The sequence below is a fragment of the Phalacrocorax aristotelis genome, chromosome 5, assembly GCF_949628215.1.
Source record: "Phalacrocorax aristotelis chromosome 5, bGulAri2.1, whole genome shotgun sequence".
Taxonomy (NCBI): Eukaryota; Metazoa; Chordata; class Aves; order Suliformes; family Phalacrocoracidae; genus Phalacrocorax; species Phalacrocorax aristotelis.
Window position 1 is genome coordinate 62,409,265 of NC_134280.1, and position 22,668 is coordinate 62,431,932.

Genomic DNA, 22,668 nt, shown 5'->3' on the forward strand with positions numbered 1-22,668 from the left:
CGAGATCTTGTTTGATTACTGAAGTTTCCCAGGGGACTTCTGTGATTTGGGAAAAGTTGTACAAGACTGTTCAGAGCCTCGCAATCCTCCACAAAACATAGCTCTGTAGTCACCTAATAACTTGGCATCCAGGAGTGGATAGTGCTTCCCATCTTTTAACTGTGTTTGAGGTTCTTTGGATTCCTTGCAGTTGCTGGGCAGCCCAGAGCATCCCTTGTGTGCTGGCTGGCCTGTGGCTTCTCTTTTGATTAGGATTACTAATTAATATTACAGCTCTTGAAGAAAACCTACCTCCTCTGAGCTTGTGCATGCAAATGCAGTTATGGGATTGATCCTGTCTATCTGACGCTAAGTGCAGGAGGCTGCAAGGTTGGACTGCAAGGGACACGACCTCTGAAGATGCATCAGGTGGCAGTTGCATATGCCTGTGCCTACATCCTCATAAATCTGGGTCCAAACCTTTACAATATATGGATGGATGTTATCAATACATGGTGTTGAAGTGGAGCATATTGCAAGTGTGAAATACTCTGAAATCCTTATTTACCAGAAAGGTATTCGATGTTTAAACAGAGACTAGTAAAATATAGAAAATTACTCAAGAACATATTCAACTAATTCAAGAACTTTCATTCCATGATAAAGTATATGTAGCTATTACAAGGTATTCATGTTACCCATACGTAGAATTATTTCATTATAGATCTGGTGTCTGGCTAACGCTGACTCCAGTAGTTCCTCTGAGAGAAGTTTATCTAATGAAAAATTGTGTATTTTTAGCTGATATCCAACCAATTTGCTGAACTCATTTTGACTACTACCCAGAGGTTCTGAGAGTAAATTGATAAGTGAGAATCCATTTGGTTTTGAACAATTAGAAAAGAAGCATGCAAAAACTCAGCAACCCAGAGGCAGTAAAGACCATGAGGCTCCTATAAATCGGGAAGCTCAGATCATGGAGTTAAGAAAACAGGCTGACAGACTTTTCCTGGTAGGTCTCTTCTGCTTGGCTTTTCAGTATAGTCCTTGTTTTCCAGCAGCTGCTCAAAGCAGTAGAACTTATTTCCTCAAATGCACATAGAAATTGCAACTGCTGCTGCTGCTCAGGGCCAAGCGATGGAATAAATATTGTGAAGAACAGTTTTGAAACTGCACACAATCCAATGTCTGCTCTGCTCCCAAGAGCTAACTGGTCAGAATGGTGGAAGCCCTGAATTTTGAAATGAATCACACAGAAATGTGAGGCTTTCATGTAAGCTAATCCACTAATAAATCAAAAAAAGACTTCTTATAAAGGTACTCCTTCATTGAATTATCTTCTTATTTGAATTTAATAATCTCATGGGGGCATGATTAACTGTATCAATAGGTACATAACTTGTACATTCGGAGAGAGATCTAATGTCTTCCAAAGAAAAAAATATAAATCATTTAGACCTGGAACAGTGATCACAATGGAAGTTTCATTTGCAAAGGATTTATTGAGACTTGAAGTGAGTATTATGTTTTGAATAAATGCACCATTGACCAGTATCAGATTTCCATATGCTTTATCTTGTTTTTTCTGAGCAACTGCTCATAAACTTTTTTAATATCTTGATTAGCATGATGGTGCTACTTGCAAATCTGTTCGTAGAGCTATTAAACTATGATAGTGCAATCTAGAGAAAGGAATCACACTTGCTTGGTTGTTCCTTTCATTGTTTAATTTAAAAAAAAACATAAATAACAAGTTAACAGGGTTTCTTTGTGCTTCTTTCTTTCTGCTAACATGTTAAGTATTTCAGGAAAGGTTTGTCAAGACATGACAAAAGTAGGCCTTAGTTCTGGTCTGAACTTTATTGAACCCTGCTTTCATGTAATAGGAAGGAAAAACAAGTGGTAGATTTGATCAGCCTGAGACTATGACTCAATGGCTACAGCAGACTCCCAGTGTGTTTAATTCCTGTGTCGTAGCAGTACTCAGATGAATTTAGCAGAATCAAACGTATATAAAATCTGAAGGGAAAGGAATCTCCTGTTCTCATGAAGAAGAAAATTGACTTCTGGGGCAAGTTCAACACATGGCTCACTCCCTCACATGGGCTCCCTCCCTCCTTTCTTCCCCCACCTCTCCCTGCAAGCTTCATGTCTAGCTGTCCCTGCATAGCTCGCTCTCAGCATGAGCTTTGCAGACAGGTCTGTGGGTGGCAGTAGGGTCAGCAGAGGCTGCTGCTGAACAGTGACAGTCACCAATGTGAAAACAGCAGAGTCCTGCAGTGACATGCCGATGAGAACCGCGCAGGCACCTGCACAGCCCAGTTAGGCTGTACTCCATTCTGTGGAGGGCACCAGGGCTTCTCTCCCTGCTTGCAGCAGACATCTCTTGAGCTGAGGCCCTGAAGCCATGGAGTTTTCAGATGACCGTTCACCCTCGTGGCCAGACCAGACATCCCATGCGGTAGCATGTGATACATACACAAGGGAGAGACTGGCTGTAAAGCTTTGGTTTTGATTAAAAAAAATATATTGAGTGGGAAACCTCAGAATAAAGAACTGGGAAAGCTCATGTTTTGGTTGGAGCTACATTTTTTTTCTGCCTGTTGCTTCCAGCCAACTAGATGAGAAAAATGAACTTGTTTGCCTTTTGTGTATTGCTGCAATCCACACATATCAGTACATATAGTCCAGAGAGAGGAGAGACACGTACCTTTATGTAGCTGCAGTTAAACGAAGGACTGGGTATGCTCAGTTAGCAACGAAGCTGAAGGGCTGGGCCAGGGGCTGAGGGCAGCAGAATCTCTTCCCAGGCTGTGGAGGAGCCATTGCGTGTGCGGTGCTAATGGGGCTGGGAGCAGGGACTCGCCGTGTTGCAACAGCTCTCCAGCTCCAGCCCTGCCACCCCCTCACAGGTCACACCACTGGCAGATCACACGGAGCTGCGCTGCATAACGCAACAACCATCTGCTTTTCTTTGCTTACCCAAGGTCTCCAAGCACTCCACAAATACTGCTGGAGTCCCCTAGTGTTCTGGCAAAACTACTGGCACTTCTTCCATTCCTCCAGAGTGTGCAGAGGGCATTAAGCAGAACCCAGAAGCTTTTGTTCCTCATCTGCTTTAGGCACCAGGCACGTTGTTTTCATTTCTAGTCGGCTGAACTCACTGAACATCCATAGACAAAGAGGATGTGCTTAGGTTTCCCCACTGCGTGGTACAAGGCGTTAGACCCTGGTGGACTCAAGTCCTTAAGCACTGATTTTGGTGGGACCACTCTTGCTTTAAAGCACCCCTAGTCAGGTCCTCACATGCATGAATCCCCCTGAAGTGTGTAGGATGAGAATAAAATCCCGTGAAAAGGGTTTTAGATCCTCAGCTGAGCATCAGACCAGCCTCACTGGAGCCCCCCTATTTGCCCACTGAGGAGTGCTGGTCAAGAGAGTATCTTTGCAGAGCGCTGCAAAAGGGCTTTGCAAGAACGGAGTGAGATTTGGACTTTGCTTGCATTGTTTTTCTTCAAGAATGAAGTTGAAAGATAAAGGCATGGATGCTTAGTGTTTAGGAAAACACGTTCATGGCCAGTCTACTGGAGAAATGGGTAAAGGAGAATTCATCTTCTGTCCCTGTCCCGTAACATCCAACAGTTAGCGAGACCTGAGGCTGCTGGTGGCATCAGTTTCAAACTGCCTTTCCTTACCCCTCAGGTACCAAAAATCCTGCAGTGCATGGCTAGGGACAGCAGGTCCACTTCAGCTGGAGTTTTCCTAATGCTTTTGCATGTGTAAATATTTGGTTTACATTTGCGATGCGCACCCGTATTCAGAGATGGCATTGCCAGTGGCTCAAAGAATTCTTTGGATTTGTGTCTGTGACAGGTACTGTTACTCATCTGTTTCTATATTATTATATTTCGAGTTCAGTGTGCCTTTATAGTGGGATCTGCAGTCTACAACCGGGGAGAAATTAATTCCTTAGATCTCAGTTACCATACATACACTTATAATGTACTAAGTTTTAGAATTTTTTTTTTATTTCCCCCTCCCGAAGTAATAATTTTATTACTTTCAAAACCATTAGAGATAATGCCAAGAACTGAGCATATTACCTAAGATCTTCCCCACCCCCCAATTTCTTTTGTATGTAAGTACCAAAATACCTATAAAAATCCTATATAACAATTTTAGGTGCTCCATAAGTATATCCCATTGTATATCTGGGGCTTTTAAAACGTCACATATGCCAGATCTGAAAGATGTTACTGGTACCCAGCTGTCTCCGACCTCCTGTTCCCCACCCGGCCGGCCAGGGCCCTGTGCAGCGCCGGGGTTTATGCTGAGCCTCGCCTCAGCACCGCGCTCACAAATTCAGCGGCCCAGGGGCGGCGCGGCAGGGTCCCGCAGGTGCGGGAAGGGGGGCGGGGTCCCGCAAGTGCGGGAATGGGGAGGCGGCGCCGCGGGGGTCCCCAGGTGCGGGAAGGGGGGCAGCGCCGCGGGGTCCCACAGGTGCCGGGGGGGGGGGGAGGGGGGGCGAAGGGCGCCGCCGCCGGCCGGGTTGAGCGCGGGGTCAGGCCCGCAGTCCCGGCGGGTGCGGGGCGGGGCTCATCAATTTCCCGAGCTCGGTGCCCGCGTCCCGGCGCGGCGCTAACGCGGAACAAATTGAGACATACCTCTCCGTAATTAGTTCCAGCGTTTTAAAGATTTACGGTAAAATGATGGCCTGAGCCCCGCCGGCCGGGTCCGGCCCTCCGCGGTCCGCCGCCGCCCGGGGCGGGGGGCCGGGAGCTCGCCCCGCCGCGGCTCCACGCCCCGGTGCCCGGCCGGGGACGCCCTGGGAGCGGGGAGCCTTCAGCCGGCGGAGCCCCGCTCCCGCAGTGGCGGGGCCAGAGGAGGAGACGGGGCGAACTACGGCCCCCCCCCGGCGCCGAGGGGCTTGTCCGCCGCGCAGCCCCGGCGCGGCTGTTCCCGAGCCGCGGCGCTGGCCGGGGGGGTCGGCCCGGGGCCGGCGTTCCTGGGCCCGGAGGGACCTAAGCGCCCGCCCCGCGTGTGCCCTGTCCCACTCCGCGGAGCGCCGGGGAGAGGGCACGCTCCTTTCCTCCTCGTGCCATCGAAAAAGGCTTTTTTCCCCTCAGCGGATAAACCAAATCTCCTCTCCCCGGCTCGAAAGCGTGCCAGTGCCCCCCTCAGCCCAGGCAGGGAAAGCCGGGCCCGGCGTGCCGGGGGCTCCCGCAGCGCTCGGCGGGGCGCGGGGAGGCAACGAGGAACGCGGGACGGGGCCCGCCGCGATGGGTTCGTGCCCCCTGCGCCCCTGCGGGTGCTTCGCAGCTTTGTTTCGGCTGCTTCGTGGCACTTAAATAATCAAACTCTGATCGGCTCTGTGAGTGAAAGGAGACAGATCCCCCTGTGTGCTGTGAGCAGCATTGGAAGGGCTGGGTGTTTATCTCTGTTTAAGTCAAGTCTCCCAGACCTCCGATCGGCGAGGGGGTCATTTATCATTTATGGGTTTAGTAAAGTGCAGAATTACCGGGCCCTTAATCGGCTAGCACGGCAGGGGAGAAAGCGGAACGGGGAAACGCCGGCTGGGGGGGCGCTTCAGCGCTGCTCAGGTGGGAGCAGGTTCCCGAGCCCGTTTGCCCGGGATCGAGCCGTGCTCTCAGTAGAATAATCCTCGCCCAGGAAATATCTGTTGTTTAATCTTGCAGAGTACGCCTTCGGGCACAATCGACGTGACAACATTATCAAGAATCGCCATAGCTTTGGAGTAGCGGGCAAAATAACAAAGCCTGCTTGCTGCCTGGCGGAGATTGGGTCGGGGAGAGGGCAACAAGTTCTGGGTCTGCCCACCGGCAGAGGAGGTGCTGGCCCTGACCCCCCATCTCCCCTTTCAGCTGGGCACCCAGGGTCGGGCGCCCGGTTTGCCGGGCGTGGGGTGATTTACGCCCGAGTGCGACTGGTATCGGGGTCGGCATCTCCAGGGAAGAGGCCAGCAAACGTCCCAGCACGAGGGAGCAGCTCCTCTCGGCACGCCGTGGTGTCCCGAGGGGACCTGCTGCCAGCGCTGCCGCCGGGGCTGGAAAGGGGGGGTGGGGAATTTTTCTCTCTCCCTGGTGCTGGCTGGAAGGGAGCGGCTGCGGAAAGTGGCGCTGGCCGCTTCCCAAAAGTGCCTAGCCCGTCCCGGGGTAGAAGCGTCCGGGCTTCTTTTCTCCTCCTGGGGCTGCACCGCGGAGGGTTTCTCCTGGGTCACCCCCTCCCTGTTTGCGGGGAGGCCGCTTCGTGCCCCGCACGGCTGGGGTGGCCGGGGGGGTGCGGGGCCAGTGCAGGGCGCTGCGGAGGGGCGGGCGAGCCGCCCCGAGCCCCCCGGCCGAGCGGGGCCGACCCCGGCCTGGCTGCGGGCGCTGCCCAGCCGCGGGGCGGGGGATGCCGGGGGGGGCAAGGGTCTTCTCATGTCGCCGCGGGAAAGGCGAGAGAGGCGAAGGTTTGGAAGGACCTCGGCAGTTTCTCCTCCCAGATGGAATAACGCAGACCTAGGCGATCAAGAAAATATCCTTCCCGTTCAAGAAGATTGTCAAGCTAGGTTATTTCAAGAAAAGAAAAGGGGGAAAAAAACCCAAAACAAACAAACAAAAAAACCCAGCACACTGGTTCGGAAAATAGTCTGTTGTGGGAAAGGTTTTTTCTGTTTGTACCAAGGGAGGTCTAGTTTTCACGGGATATTAGATGCCCCCCCGCCCCTTAGCCAGAGAGCCCTGCGTCTGTTCGTACGGTGTCGATGCCAGGGCAGGAGGTGCAAGGGACCAAGCTCAGGTGTGAGTCCGTCCCCGAAATGAGCAAACCCAGCTCCCTATTCTGCACCATCCCGCGGCCCGGCCCGGCCCCCGGCGGTGCGGGGTGGCCGCGGGGAGCCCCGGGGCTTCCCCCGGAGAAGGGGAACAGGGCGGGAGCAAGCCTGGGGGGCCGTCGGTGGCAGCAAGGGTGCGTTGGTTTTGCGTGCGCTCATCGAGCGGCGGGTCCTGCGGGTTTGGCCGGGCTCTGATGTCGGCGGAGAGAATCGGCAAATCTTTCGCTCTTACGTTACACGTAGATTTCCGTAACAAATAGATCTACGCATCAAAGGAGAGATTTTAAAAGGGGAATTCTCCGAAGACAGTTTGTGAAAATTAAAGCCGTTTCACTAGTAACAAAACCCGACAGTTCTGCTTAAAGAGTTTAAAGATAAAATGAAATTATACTTAGCCACTCTAATAACGAACTATTTTAATTTCTTTAGTTGTACCATTTACCCTTTGAATTTTAAAACATCGTTTCAAGATTGGCGATGCTTGCGGTAACCTTTCGTGCCGCGGGGGGGGGGAAGGAAATTTTCCGAGGTGTTAATTGTCCCCAGGAAGACAACGGGCTCGGTCTTTCCAGCCGCAGGTAAATGTTGATGGCGTTTCTTTTATTATTTTCACTGCAAAGGGAGGGCGAGGCGGGCGGGGAGGCTGCGGCTGCCGGGGAGGGCGCCGAGCGGGGGTCCAGGTGCTGCGGGGCGAGATGCGGGGGGCAGAAGGCGCGGGGTTCCCCGCGTCCTCGGCCTTCACCAGCATGCTGCAGCGGGGCGCAGCCCCCCGCAGCTGTCCCACGCGTGCTCGTAGAAGCAAATCCCCCCTCCCAGCCCCGAGATTAATAATCTCGGGGTGATTATTAATTAGGAGTTTGGAAGGAAGACGGCAGGATCCCCCTTCTTGCGGTCGGTGGACCGCGAAGGAGGCTGCGGGCTCGCCGCTGCCCCGGGGCCCGGCAGGCACCACGTCCCGCGGGGCTCTGCCGCCCGCCCGGGACTTCTTGCCAGCCCCGCAGCGCCGAGACCATGGCATCCCTCGCTGCCAGGGCCGACCCCAAACCCGCCGTGCCGCCCCGAAGGACCGTCCAGGGTTAACGTGTAAGGTGCCATGGGGGCTGTCCCGCCGCCGCCCCCGGGCTGCATGCTGAGGAGTTGCCGTGCGGGGGGCTGGGGAGGGAAGGGAGAGTCCGGGGCTTCCCAGGAGCAGCGCCAGGTGAATCTCCCCAAAGCAGGTTATTCACGGCGCTGCGGTCCGTGTGTGTCGACCCCTCATCCCTCCCCGGTCCCGTCCCCACCGCCCCTGCCTGCCCAGCCGCTTCCTTCCCTCTCAGAGACGGGCAGATCGGAGGGACGGGGCTGGGACGGGGGCGAAGGGCGCTCACCCCTCCCCGTCGCCGGCGGAGCCCTCGGTGCCCTGTCACCGCCGGCTCAGCGCGGCGGGCCGCTGCCTGACGCCCCCTGAGGCCCCGCCGCACCGGGACGGGCAGCGCCGGTGCGGGCAGGGGTAGGAGCTCGGGCAGGCGGCCGGGACCCCGCGGGAGCTCGGGGACACGCGGGTTCCTCCCACAGCGGGAGAGGCACCTGGAAAAGCACTTTCCCCTGGCAGGGACGGGGTCCGCCCGCCCCAGGCCGGGTCAGTTCCCCGGCTGCTGCAAGGGCGGGGGCCTCTCCGCGCCGCCCCCGGGGCCTGCGGCCCCACCGCCCCCGAAAATCCCCACGGACATGCACGGAGCTGGCGGGAAAGCCGTCCGGCACGTACTTACTGGCCACCTGGATCCCTCTAACAGCCTCGCAAGTCTCTTAAAGCGAAGGGACGTTAGGGTGAGATTTAGTGGCGCTTGCACCAGAAGAAGGGTGGGAGTGATGCGCAGGGGAGATATATTCTCCCACAGTAACCTCTCCTCCTCCATCCCCGGCTCTCCCTGTCGCCCCCCTCCCCCCCGTGTCTGCTCCGTCCAGGCTCGGCAGAGCGGGCTGTGGGCAGCCCCTCGGCAGAGGTTGTGTGAATGGAGGATCGGCGTGGCTGACTCCTCCTCCCCTGCAAGCGCCTCTATTTGAGCTTTGCAAAGTTGCGGGTGAGCAGGCATCCGAGGTGAGGCGTGCGAGACGGCTGTGCCCCCCTAGCACGGACAGACGGACACCCGCACAGACCGACAGATACAGACGGACAGGCAGACACAGGCGCACCGCGCCCTGCCCTACCCTGCGCTGCGAGAGGGTGCAACCCCAGAGGCGATCCTGGAGAACAACCTTTCCCTGTCGCTGTTGCCGGCTCCCGCAGGGCTGGACCCGGGGAGCTGCGTGGCGGAGCAAACTTCCCCCAAAGGGCTGAGCTCGCCAGCCTGGTGCCTGCAGCCGGAGCCGGCCTCCGGCTTGGCGGGCAGGAGCCAGGTGTCCTGGAACAAGTGCGGCCCGGGGGGAGACTGGCTGCCCGGCGGCAGGCAGAAGGTCTGCGAGCAGATGGGCTCCGACGTCCGGGACCTGAACGCGCTGCTGCCCTCCGTGCCCTCCCTGCCGGGCAACAGCAACTGCACCATGCCCGTGAGCAGCGCGGCGCAGTGGGCTCCCGTCCTGGACTTCCCCCCGGGGGCCTCCTACGGCTCGCTGGGGCCGCACTCCTTCATCAAGCAGGAGCCGAGCTGGAACGGGTCGGACCCGCACGAGGAGCAATACCTGAGCGCCTTCACCGTCCACTTCTCCGGCCAGTTCACGGGCACGGCCGGGGCTTGCCGCTACGGGCCCTTCGGCGCTCCGCCGCCCAGCCAGCCGCCCTCCGGCCAGGCTCGGATGTTCCCCAACGGGCCCTACCTGCCCAACTGCTTGGAGAGCCAACAAGCCATCCGCAACCAGGGTAAGGGCAGCGCTGCCGGGCGCCCCGGGCCCGGGGACGGCCCCCGCAGGCCCCGCTTAGCCTTGCCGGGCTGTGCTCGTTGTAAGCGCCGAGCCCTGCCTTTCTCTCCGCAGCGGCCGGGCACGGTTAGGCGAGCCGGCCCTTCCCTGCCGCCTTTCCCTCCCTCTGCGGCGGCCACGTCGCTCCAGGGAGTTTTAGGAGCCATGGGTCGCTCGCCCCCAGCCCTCCTGCGGGGCAGTGGGGGCTCTGCCGGGCGGGCGGGAGCCCCCCGCTCCCGCCCCGCCTCGGAGCGGCCTCTGGCCTCGCAAAGGTTCCTTCGGGCCGGGGACGCCGCAAGCCCCGCGACGGAGACGGGGCCGGTGCCCCCGTACAGCTCCCTCTACAAATTTTGGGGGGCGGAGGGTGTTTGTGTGTGTTTACCTCCAAACCTCCTCCCGAATCCGAAAACCGCTCTCCGCACGTTTGTGTTTTCAGGCCCCTTGTCGCGTTAAGCTCGGGGCGCTGAATGCCCCCAAGCCGGGGTACACAAACGGGGGCGCCTCGTAGTTTCTTTCCAGCCTCTCGGTGGCCGGGACGGGCTGCTGTTTGCACCGCCCTGAAAAATTCCCGTGGGCTGCATGGCCGGGCGGTGGGTCATCCCCCGCGTGTGCCATCGGGATCACCATCTAATCGTTTTTCTTCCAGTGGCTGCCGTATAAACATCTGCCGGTGCAAAGGCGAGGAAGGAGGGAGAGGGGGCGAGCGTGCGGAGACCTCGCCCGAGACCTTTCGGGTCTCGTTCCACCCCCCAGCAGCCGGCTCCGTAGGCGCGGGTTGTGGAGCGCCTGTCCCGCAATCCCCGGCCCCGTGCGAGGCCCCGGGGGTGTCCGGCCGAAGGGGGGGTCGGGCCGCGGCGGCCCCAGGTCTCGGACGGGGGAGCGGCGGAGGGTGCGGGGCCGCTCGCCGGGGTCTCGCCGCTCTTGGCGCGGGGTGGCGCGGTCCCAGCCCGCAGCTCGGGCTCGCTGTGCGCCGCGGGGGCACCCATGTCCCCACCGAGAGGAGCTGGGGTGGGCCGCCCCGGGAGGCGATGGGGCAGACCGGAGGCCGAGGCCGAGCCGGGCGGGCGCGGGCTGTGCTGGCGGCTAGGGGCGGCCCGGGGCGATGCTTGCCGTGAGGAGAGGCGATGGCGGCGGCGGTGAGGTGGTTGTTCAGCAGCGGAACCGCGCAGGGGCCTCCCCCGGGCAGCGCCGGGTCGCAGTCCCGGGGCCATCGCTCTTGCTGCCGCCGTCTCTAGGTCCCTGCCCCCCGCTGTCCGCTCAGCGCCGGGCTTCAACGCCGGGAAGCGCGGAGCGGGGGGACGGGGCCGGGCCGCCGAGCCCGGCTGGGAAAGATGGGCAGCATCCTCGGAGATCGGGGGGAGGCTCGGCCGCGCCGGGCCGGGCTGGCGGCGAGGGCCCGGGACCCCGGCACCGAGCGGCGGGGCTCGGTGGGGAGCGGCCCGCGGTCGGCCCAGCACAAAGCACGGCGGAGCGGGGAGCTCTGCCGGGGATTGCTCTTCAGGCGTCTGAAAGGATTTTAGACATTGGAGCGGATTTGCAATCGCTGGGCCGAAATAGCGACGGGAAGGTGAGGAGGAGGATGGGGGAAATACTCTCGGCCCCGGGTGGGTGAGCGGGTGGGCGAGGGACAACGCCCCTGCGCCGTCCTGTCCTCTGGCTTTAACCACCCCGAAGAGAAACGGAGCATTTAACGCACCGAAACACGGACCCCGTCTTGGGCTTCGCTCGGCCTGCGGCGCCGCAAGCCCCGCACACACACCTGTGCGGGCCCGGAGAGCCGGGGCCCAGCCGCCTCACACCCCTGCATCCCCCGGCCCCGCCGGGGTGGATCGGGGCCCCGCAGGGACCCGGAGGCAGGCGCCTTCCCGGGAAGCAGGGCCGTGTCCCGGGTCCTGCCGCGCTCCGCAGGCCGAGCAAGGCGCGGGGATCCCCCCGCAGCGGCAACGCCGCGCTTCAGCCGCAAATGGTGTCGGTGACACGCAGCGAGCTCCTTCGGCCAGGAGGAATTCGGCAAGCGTGTTTGCTTTCTTTCTTTTTTATTTTTTTTTCTTTCGTGGATGTATAAAATGTTCTTGCTTTGGCTCTCCTCAAGGTTGAACTCCTATCTTTTTTCAGCCGGTTCCTCCGGCCGTGGGAAAGACGCTACCTTGGCTCCGCGATGACATTTCTGCCAAGTCTGGGATGGGGTGGGGGTTAGGGAGCTAAGGCTTTGAAACCTCTGCCCAATTTTCCTCTTCTCGTTCGCTTGCCTCTTTCATCCAGCTGGGCTCCTCCAACAACTGGATGCCTCCAGCGGGCCCCGTTCTCCAGCAGATGTACAACTTTCAATTATTTTCAGCACATTTTAATCAGGCCTGGCTCTGATAACGCCCTAATTAAAGAGACCTCGCTATCGGCAGCTCGGTTCAGAACTCAGCTTTCTTATCACATTCCTGAAGCTTTGGGTCAGGCAACACCGGAAAATGCGGCCAAAACCTCGTTCTGCTCCGAGCTGAGTTTTGAAGGTCACCGAAAGTCTGCGCCGGGCCAAAAGTAGCGTAGAAAGTGTCAGTGTTTTCCGAAAGTTAAAAAAGAGGCAGTGGAAAAATGGGGGAAAAGGGAGTTGAAGGTTGAGCCTTTACCCTGAGGGCTGAGGGAGGAGATAAGGAGCGAGCAACAGCTGTGGGCTGGGAGCCGTGAGGCACCGGCCTGTCAGCGCCGCTCGCCCGGCCGGGAGAGGGGCTCAGCTCCTGGGGCCGGGGAGAGGAGAGGGGCTTGGCCGGGGAAGAGTCGGCCCCGCTTCCATCCCAGCACCGCGGTCTCTGGGCCGGCTTAAAATGATCGCGATTTTCAAAGTCTTCTGGATTTTTTTCCCCCCTCCCCGTTAATCCCTTCATTCCTCCCATGCAACCCCGCAGGTCGATTGAGCCCTGTCATGTCGCTAGATCCAGGCTGTCTGCAGAGACAATAAGATGGAGAAGCAACACCCGGATCCCTTTGTTGCCGCTCCATTTCATTCTCTCTGCAACCCCCCCTGTGATTATCGATCGGCCGTGGAGAAGCAGCCAGCGCCGAGCACTCGGTCCCGAAGGGAACTGAGAGAGGAGCCTGGAAGCAGCCCCCAGCGCTCCCTCTCGCGTAACAAAACCACCCTCCGGCCACAGCCGCGTCCAGAGGGGCTGTGGAGGATGCCCGTGCTGGAATAAGCGGGTTAAGGGAGCGGGGTGTGAGGGGGGGAGCGCTCGGCCTCTGGCTGGGGTCTTTTCCCAGCCCGCGTCGGACTTTTTATGTTTTGTTTTGGTTTTTGGAAGAGTGACTCTCGGAGGAGCTCGGTCCTCGGGGTAAACGCTGATGAGCCGAGAAGCCTCTGAGATAATATTACTTTGTAATTACTTTTTTAGCTGAAGTTGTTTAGCCAGCTCCAAGTCATTAATGAAAGTTGGTGTCCAAGCACCTGATTTACGATTTCGTGTCGGCCCGGGGTCAGCAGAGGTGGTCTCTTTCCATCTGAATCTGCTCGGTGTAGGAAACAAAATAGGCTGTTTATTATTTTGGAGAGCAATTTTCGCTGAAAGGAGGAGTTTTATTTTTGCATGTAACATTCCGCCTCTTTATTGCAGAAAGCTGCTCTTAAAAAAAAGAGAGATTAAAGGGTAACTTCTAAATTGGAAACGGCAGAGGAGTACACTGAGCAGATGGGAATCTTCCTCTTTAATATGAGCAACAATTAATGAAAACATCCTTTTTATTACCGAAGCCGATCTGTTCTCTTTAAACACGAACGAGACTTCCGACTTTCCGCCCCTCAGAGCGGGCTGCCCGCTCGCCTCTCCCCGGGGCGGGGGCGTCCCGCGGGGGTCCCGCCGCACCGCCGTGCGCCCGCAGCCTTGCGAGGGGCGCGTGCCGAGGAGGGGGCTGCCGTGGGAGGCTGAAGGAAGGGACACAACCTTGCAGTGGCTTTTTCCCCACCGTGGGCAGCAGCACCCGGGGGTTGAGGGGGGGGGTGGGGAAAGACGAACCCGGTGCAATAAATGCCACGTATTTGGGCAGCCCGCGGCGGTGCCGTGGGTACGCGGCGGTGGGAGCCTGCGCTCTCGGCCGGGCGTGGGCTCCTCTCGCTCGACGGCTGCTCGGAGAGGCTTCACGAGAAGCTGGTGGCCGAGGGGGCTCCAGGCTCCTCCTAACCCCTCTGTGGTCTCTTCGGCAGGTTACAGCACCGTGGCATTTGACGGGACCCCGAGCTATGGCCACACGCCCTCTCACCACGCCGCCCAGTTTACAAACCACTCCTTCAAACACGAGGACCCCATCAGCCAGCAGCCCTCCCTAGGTAATTTCAACCTCCGCGGGTGCGGACGGTGCTTCCGGCCGAGAGGGCCCGTCTCAAAGGGCGCTGGCGGCCGGCTGGCAATCCGGAGCGGCTCCGGAGTGGCGCCGCTGCCCGCCTGCAGGCCTGGCGCAGAGCTGGAGCTGCCCGAAGGCGGGAGGACGGATCCCCGCCGCGGCACGGGGCGGGGGGGAACGGCCGGGGGCCGCAGGGATTAACTCTCCGCCGCTCCCTCCGCAGGGGACCAGCAGTACTCGGTGCCTCCCCCGGTGTACGGCTGCCACACGCCCACCGACAGCTGCACAAGCAGTCAGGCCCTGCTCCTCCGGACTCCCTACAACAGGTACCTCCGTCGGCAAGGAGCTTCGCCTTGCCGCCTCCTGCGCGGGTTGCTGCTCGGACGTGGCCTCTCCCCCGCGTGTCGTTCAAACAGCTCTCTACTTTATACGGGGAGACAGGTTTATTTGTAACTTTCTCAAAACCAAAAAGTTTCATACGTTAAAAAAAAAAAATAATCAAAACGAAACCCACCCACACCCAAACCCAAAAAGGCGCCGTGCCCTCGGCCCTGCTGTGCCCGGAGCTTTCCGGGCCGCTCGCCCTCCGGGCCGGGGAGGCGGTGGCGGAGCCCGGGGCGCTGGCCGAGCATCCCTCGCGGGGATCGGGCGCTCCGCAGCCGCCTCGGAGAACCGCTCCCCGGCGGCAGGTGCCGGCCGCCTCCGGGATGCGGGACCGGGCTGCCCGGCCACCTGGAGCATGCCTGTCCCAGGCGGGATCGGGGATTTGCCCGGCAGGGATTCACGGGTCGGCAGAGCCCCAGGCTGTAGGCCTCCGCCGGCCCAAACCCTGCTCCGGAGCATCCCCTCGCTGCCCGAGGCGAGCGCGGTCCCCGCCACCCCCGGCCTGTCCCCGTCCCGGCCGCCTTCCCGCCGCTGGGAGACGCCGCAGCCGCTCTTCCGGAGGCCGGGAAGGTGCGGGAGCGCTCTCTCCCCGCAGCGCTGGGCAGAGCATGGCACGGGGGTCGGGCAGCGACTACACCTCAGCTCCGTCCAGGGCCTTCCTCTAGCAGACCGAGAGCCCTCCCTGCGGCTCCCAGGAGCGGCGGGGACCGGCCTGCAGGGAGGTTGGTTGCTGTAAACGGGGCAATAAACCCATCGGATTTCCGTGCTAGGAGAAAGGTGCACCTGGAGCTTCGCCCCGACCCTCGTTGCCAACAGAGGGGTTCGCTGCGAGCATGGCTTCCCGTTTCCTTCGGTCCGGCGTGGGGGCTGGGCGTGTCTCTTGCAGTTTTACAACGTGTTTAGTGAGCAAAGTAGTTCCCCAAAATTTATTCTTCAACTTTTTGTGAACTTGGAGCCAGTCCCGTACCTTGGAGTTGCTAAGTAACTCTCGCACACAAAACATGCCCCCGCGAAGGAAGCCGCGAGCGGCTCCTCTTGTAGGCCGGTTATATCATCTCTGATTAATCAACACTGGACGTGGGACAACAAAATTCTGTCACTTCCAGAAGTCACTTCGCTAATGAACGTGAGTTGACGTCAAGGGAAGGAGGGAATGAGGTAATGAAGGAAGGAAAGAAGCCTATCCAGAGAGATTAGCTCGCAGAATAATTGGCGGGGCGAACTCCTGCGCTGAAGTGACAGAGATTGCTCGCCTCGCAAGGAAATCTATAAATATGGTTCGCGGTGAGGCTTGAGAAGCGCAGCTCCGAGTCGCCGCCGCTCCGCCCAGCCCCGCCGGGCCTCGGGGCTCGCCCTCGCCGCCCCTCGCCCCGCTCCGGGCCGGGGCTCCCGCCAGCACCGCGGGCGCTCCCTCCTGCAGCGTCTGTACCCGGTTGTACATTTAGTGGAGGGAGCCCAGCCCTGGGAGGTGTGATTCCGGTACGAATCCGCTGCCTGTGCCCAGAGGTCTCTCCTCCAGGTGCTTTCACCGAGGGAGCCCCGGAGAGGGGGGAGCGCAGCGTGGCACCGCTTCGGGACCGGACCCCGGCGCGAGTGGGCAGCGCTGCGCTACCGGGCCGGTTTCTTCCCGACCTTAGCCTCGGTCCTACTCTGCTTCCCAGGAGGTTTAGTCCTTACTTGGGTAGGATCAGTATTTAAACCCTTAAACCTCACGCGAGCCACACTGCCGTGTGTGTGGGGGGTGTAATTCAGGGAGGGCAGAACTGGTTCCACGTGGAGGCAGCTCCGTGGCACAAAGCCCCTGGGCCCGGACGGGTGGCGAGCTCGATACGGCCGCCCCCTGTCCCCTCCCGCCCGTGTTCAACAGCGTCTGGAAAAAACTATTTTCCTACTACGCCAGTGTCCTTCCTAGGAAGTGTTGTCAAGAAAGTGGGTGACTAGTTACGGTGCAAAACCGGGCGTGACTCATTAGCCACATTTCTAACGGCCTGAAGACAGACCGCGCTGTCCTAGTCAACATTCATATTGATCTGGCGGCATCTTTATTTACCGTATTTATTCCGTACCTCCTTTGCGAAGATTTATTCTGCTTTTCGCAGTTCAGGTCAAGCTTGCCAGCTCTGACAGCTGATGGCCGGGCCGCCGCACCCGGGCGCCGGGACTGGCAGGGACGGGGCGCTGGGGCTGTCCGCGGCCACCCCCGCCCCCACTGGGCGCCTCTGTGCGCGCCTGGGGAGCGTTGCGCGGAGCGCGCAGGGACGGCGCTCATCCCCGACGTGACCGGGTTCGTGGCGTCTCTCGGCCCTCTCACGGGCTGAGGACAGCAGGCGCTCCCGTTCGCCCGTAGCAGCGGAGAGTGAGCACCGCGGCCGGTGGAACGGGAGGTGTTGCCTCCTTCCCCGGCGGGCTGGGGCGGCCGGTGCTTGCCCCGCACCGCCTCTGCTTTGAGCCTGCCCGGGGCGTCCGAGTGGCCCCTCGCCCACCCGCCCCGGCCGGGGCTTCGGCTCCCCTCGGCCTCGCACCCTCCCGCCGGGTCCCGCCGGGCTCCATCCCGCCGCCCGGGATCTCCGGCTCGCCGCCAGCGCCCCCGGCCGGGATTCCCGCTGCGCCGGGGCGACACCCCGGAGTAATTCCCCCGCGAGCAGAGGCGGAGCAGGAGAGCAGCCGCAGGAGATGCCGGAGTGAGCCGGCTCCGCCCGGTGCTCTCCCTTCTCCCTCCTCCCATCCGTCGCACCGGCTGGGTGCAAGAGACCGTCGCGAAGCGGCTCTCGGCTTCCCGGCTCTCGGCGGGGCGCGGCCGTAGCCCTCGGCCCGGTCCGCGGGTCGCGAGCGGGCTCACGGCAGGGCCCTGCGGCCGGGGGAGCCCCCGGGCTGGCCGGTGCCAGCCCCTCTGCAGGCCGGCGGGCCCGGGGCTCCGGAGCGTTCCCTTCCCTCCCGTACCCAGGCAAAGCAGCCGGGAAGTCGACGGCTTGAAGGAAACGGCTAAAAGGTCGTAATTCTTATACTGGAAGCAAAAGTATCTTTGAAATCTCCGCCTCGGCAACCGCTGGCCCCTGCCAAGGAGCCCTGCGCCGCCGTTGATAGCTGGACACGAGTGACAAACCCGCGCGGGCTGCAGGCGCGCCTGGGGTCACCAGCGTTTGCGGGTCCATTAAAACGGCGAGGTGAACTTTTCTACCTCGCGCTCTTGAATGTAGTAAACATGCTCCATGTTGAAAATTTACTGTGAGTCACACTTACAAAGCCTTTAGAAGCGGAGGAGTCTCGGTTCAGATTATAGCTGTTTCTGTGCAGAGGTCAAGAACTCGGTAATACCGCGGCACAGGCCAAAACAAACTATATGATCTACTACTGGTTTCCTTTTAAGTTCCCTTTTTGCTCAGCGTTGACTTCCTTTTATTTCACTCCAACTTACATTAATCCCCGTTGTATAAATGTTCCCCCCCCCTTCCTCTCGTTTCTCTCTAAAAGCATCTCTGTAATGAAAATAAGTTATTTTTAGTGTCTTCTTCGCGGCTGGTTGGAGGGCCAAGGATTCAGATCGGAATCAGCGCAGGCGTGTCCCGGGAGACCCCGCTTTCCTCCCCATCGGTCAAACCCCATCCGAAGCCGAGATTTTGAGAGGAGCTCTTAAATCCGTGACCTCGCCTCGTGGTACTGTCGATGCGAAGCCACGGCGAGGCGTACCTGGGGCTAGGCACATGCCAGGTGCGAGGTGCTCCATCCCGTGGCGATGCCCGGTGCCCCTCCCGCCTCCAGGCTTGCCGGGGCCCGCGGAGCCCACGGCCTCCCGTCCCTGCGCGCGGTTTGGCCAAAGCTTGGGCAATCCCCGTTTTGGGGATATAAACCTGGCAGGTCGTGGGCTCAGCATCCCCTTTTGGCAGAGCTCACACAGCCGCCCTCCGCAGCCCGTGCCATAGGGGTGGGGGTGCCCCTCCGTGGGCACGCCGGTGCCAGGGCATAGCCCACCCGAGGCGTGCCGAGAGCGCGCAGCGCATCCCGCGGGGACCCGCTCAGGGCCTCAAGTCAAACGCCTCCTTCTCCCCAAGTCGTGCAGCTGAAACGCGCCCCAGCTCGGCTCCGCCGCCGGCCAGGGCTGGTGTAGGGTCCGAGCCCTGGCGTGGGGTCCGAGCCCGGGCTGGCGTGGGGTGCCGATCCCTGGCATGGGGTCCGAGTCGGGCTGGCGTGGGATGCTGAGCCCTGGCGTGGGGTGCCGAGCCCGGGCTGCCGTGGGGCGCCGGTCCTGGGCGCCTCCTTCCCCCGGCCGTCCCTCCCCTGCTCTTGCCCCAGCGCAGCCGTAGCGGGAGGACAAGTGGGGAGCGGGAGGAGAAGTGGGGAGCGGGAGGAGAAGTGGGGGGCGGGAGGGGAGGCAGGGCAGCGGGTCCTCCTTGGGGCCGCCCCGAGCCAGGGGTACCGGCCGCGGCAGAGCGGGATGGAGCGGGGGGAGAGGAGTTTCCCTCGCCCGCTCTCTCCGGGAGCTTTGCGCGACGCCCAGCCCGCCCGAAAGCCACTCCGGGCTCCCTTCAACGGGAGCCGCCAGCTCGGGCTCCGCCGTTCCGCTCTTGTCGGAGCCGCAAAGCCAGGAGTGAGGCGCGGCTGTAAATCGGGGGGCAGGAGGGAGCGTTCTCGGGGAGCTGCCGCTTCGCCTCGCCGCTGGGCACTGCGCCGTTTTCCGAGGGGTTTGTTTTGGGCACTGTCACCCAAAGGCGGCATGAAATACAGTGGCTGCGAGCTAGTGACAAGATGAGTAAGTGTATTGCTTTATGAAAAAGCAAAGGAGGGGAAAAAGTGGATATTGTGGGGGAGGCTCTTATAAATGAACTGTCAAGCGAAAGAAAGTTAAAGGGAAATCTCCTGCTGTAAATGCATCGGGCGGGCACTTCTAATAAAAATCAGGGTCCTGGAGGAATTAATTACAGCAGCATTACAGGAAGAATTCGTGGAATTGCAAAACGTAGTTGGCACAGACCAGCACGGACCGCTGTTGCAAATGGGGAAACTGCAGGAGAGTTTAACAATTCCTGAGCTGATATGCAGGACATTGTAGTAGCATAATAGCGCTTCAGACACACTAATGAATAATAGTGTCCAGTGATACTGACAAATGATATTACGCATACCTCGAGATTGAAGTCACTTAATTTGTTTTTATATGCAAAAGCTTCCCACTGGAATCTGACTTTTTTAGGTCGCTTCTACCTGCCACGAAGAAAAAAAAAAAAATACCCGCTTTAACAACAGAATGGTCTAAATTCAGTGCATAAGCCCAGCGAATTTAGGTGTAATTAATCAAAGGGGAGACTCGCGTTTATTGTGAGCGGCTGTTCCCCGGCATCGATCAGAGCCCGGCCGAAAGGCCCGGGGGCTCCCGCCTCCCCCCCACGCCCCGGCGCGGCGGCGGGAGCTGCGCGGTGGGGAGCGGAGCCCGGAGCGGGGGAGCCGCGCAGCCCCTGCGGCCAGCGGGGGGGGAGAGAGGGGTGGGGGGGCACGACGGCACGTCCTCGCCGGCGGGGCCGGGGTGGGGGGCACGGCCGGGCGAGCCGCTCCGCGGGGCTCCGCCGTCCTTCGGTTTCCCGCGGCCGCGCAGCGCCTTCACCGCCAGCCACGCCGCTCCTCTCCCGCTTGTCAAGCCCCGCCGTGTAGCGACATCCATCACGGGTCACCGTAGCTGCTTCAGTCCATTAACCACGTGGTCCCTCACCCTCCTGGTTAAAATAGTTACCAGATTTGCCTTTTTAAAACAATAATCTGCTTCGTTAGCCCGCCCGGTTGCCTATATTCGTTTCATTAATTTCAGTGTGTCAATATCAATATCGGATATTGCTTTTCTGTAAGGAAAAAGTTTTATGTCTCCACTTCCAGCTATTTACAAATCCACTGGCTTGCGGATTCAGAGACTTTTCAACCCGCAGCTTCTCTTTTCTTTTCTTTTCTTTTCTTTTCTTTTCTTTTCTTTTCTTTTCTTTTCTTTTCTTTTCTTTTCTTTTCCCCTTTCCTTTCCTTTCCTTTCCTTTCCTTTCCTTTCCTTTCCTTTCCTTTCCTTTCCTTTCCTTTCCTTTCCTTTCCTTTCCTTTCCTTTCCTTTCCTTTCCTTTCCTTTCCTCTTTTAATTTCATAATACATCGATAAAAGGGATTATACAAAACAAATGCACTTTCTGCCGTTATATATCTAAAAACAATAACAGACAATGTTGCTATCTTGACGTATCGGTTTTTATTTGATCACAGTAACTTGGTTCTAATTCCACATGTTTTCACAACAGTGACAATTTATACCAAATGACCTCACAGCTTGAATGCATGACATGGAATCAAATGAACCTGGGATCCACACTGAAGGGGTAAGGCGCTTTATTCTTTTCTAATCTTTTGCCCTAGTGAAGTGGTATTACGGAGCTAACGTTATCTCGTATTTCACGTCACGAACTGACGGGTTCCGACAGCGGCTTGTCACCTGGCTATCGCTTGCCGCGTTCGTAACGGCGCTGGTCACGCCGCCAGCCAAGCGCCCACGGCTGGCTCAGGCCGAACGAGCCGGGCACCGGGCAGGTCCCGGGCGCAGCCCCCGGCGGCAGCCCGCGGCCCCCTGCCCGCCCCGCGGGGCTCCGCCGGGAACGGGCCGGGGGCTCCGCCGGGAACGGGCCGGGGGCCGGACTCCGGGGGGCGGCCGCGGCCCCTCCGCGCTCTCCTCCTCAAGTCGTCGCCCCTTCCTACCATCCCTCTTCCCCTCTCCTCCCTTCGCCGGGCCCTGCGTCCTGTGTCCCGGCCCTGCCGCCTCCCGGCTTCCTTCCTCCCGGCCATTGTCGCCCTCCCACCTGCCGGGAAGAGGCTCCGGCCCGCCTCCCCCGCGGGGCTTCCTGCTGCCGGGCGGGCAGGAAGGCCCCGAGGCGCCGCGGGGCCCCGCCGGGGTGGCGGCCGCTGGGGGCGGCAGCGCTCCCGGCCCCCGGCCTGGGCGGCCATCGCCCCCGCCGGGCCTCCCTCCCGCCGGCCCCGGCCTCCCGCTGCCCCGGGCCCGGCCCCTGGGGGCGAGGGCGGGCGGCCGGGGCGGCGGGGCAGAGGGAGCGAGCGGCGCGGAGCTTGCGGGGCCGGGGCCGGGGCAGGGGCGCTCGGCAGGCTCTGCCCGCTGCCCCAGTAGCCCCGCTGCGGGCTGACAGGCCTCGGGGGGGGCCGCGGGAGCACGAGGTAGGACCGAGGCACGCTGGCTCGGCGCCCTGCCGTAACTTCCCCTTGTTGCATTCACAATCGCTGCCCTGAGCAAAAGAGCCACCTTTTGCCCTTGGCCAAGATAAAGCCTGAGATGGCCCACTCTGCTCTGAGTAGGCAACTGGCTATGAAAGCTCCCTTACCGAAGGTAGGTATCACCAGCTTGCTTTGAGACGTTCTAGGCATCGACGCATGTGCTAACAGTCTCAAGTGAACAACCGGAGAAAGCTAGAAAAGCCCACGTAGATCTATGCTAACATGTAGCTGACTGTAAATGTGAAAACCTGGCTCAATATGGACTTTGTGTACAGTGCTGTAGCGTGATAAAGCAAAAAAATATTATGGGTCTACTTCTAGTTCATTCACAAATGGTGTTTGAAGGTTAGAGGGGCAAGGTAGTAGTGTAGTAAACTATCTGTATTGGAATGAATGAGAGAATTGAGCCTGAAGAGATCTGTCGAGGAGCTCTCTTGTGGTTAGAGAAGATCCCCAAATCCTACAGTTGTGTACAGTTCAGCGTCTTCTCTGCCAGTCCTCTTTTTAAAGGTTATTTCCTACTTTTATCTTCCATAAGTGTTTTTGATTTCCTCTTTAAACTGTACCCTTTAAAGATCAGTCATTGCAATATTAGACACTGTTTTGTCTCCTCTGAAGAAAATATCCTGCAAAATGGAGAAACACATCAACCTTGACCGAGGTCCAAGTTGTTAAAGCAAGGAAGAGGTTATTCTTTGGGGAACTCGGTGAAAAAAAAAGAAGACACAATAGAAATATTAAAGGAGTACTGAGCAAAATAAATGGCTTCTTACTTGTCCAGGAGTCAGACTGTTAGCAGTGTAAAGTATGTGACCTAGGATGCATGAAAGGGGTGGGAAAAGAAATCAAGATGAATGATCTATGGTAAAAATAAGCTGAAAGTTTTGGTATAGGCCAAGATTGTAGAATCTGTGGAAAATCAGTGCTAGACATAGCCTCATCACTGGTAATATGAGCCAAAATAGTTATCTGTCTTTTCTGGCCGAGAGTTACAATACACAGTACCTCCAATCTCAGTTGCCATGAACATAAGGTA

The 22,668-nt window shown here is 59.1% G+C and overlaps 1 protein-coding gene across 6 annotated transcripts in view; it reads left to right on the forward strand.

Moving 5' to 3' along the window:
- The window catches only part of WT1 (WT1 transcription factor), a 125,149-nt gene that overhangs the window by 78,356 nt on the left and 24,125 nt on the right, over positions 1-22,668 (forward strand). For 2 of the 6 annotated variants that reach the window (XM_075094910.1, XM_075094911.1), the window contains exons 1-4: positions 8,936-9,647; positions 13,872-13,994; positions 14,232-14,334; positions 20,657-20,734. The exons of 1 other annotated variant lie outside the window; for it this stretch is intronic. In XM_075094910.1, the coding sequence (XP_074951011.1) occupies positions 9,257-9,647; positions 13,872-13,994; positions 14,232-14,334; positions 20,657-20,734 (695 nt within the window). In that variant the 5' untranslated portion in view covers positions 8,936-9,256. Of the gene's footprint in view, positions 1-8,935; positions 9,648-13,871; positions 13,995-14,231; positions 14,335-20,656; positions 20,735-22,668 lie in introns of those variants that run through there. 3 more of the 6 variants (XM_075094907.1, XM_075094908.1, XM_075094906.1) reach the window with 2 other exon arrangements.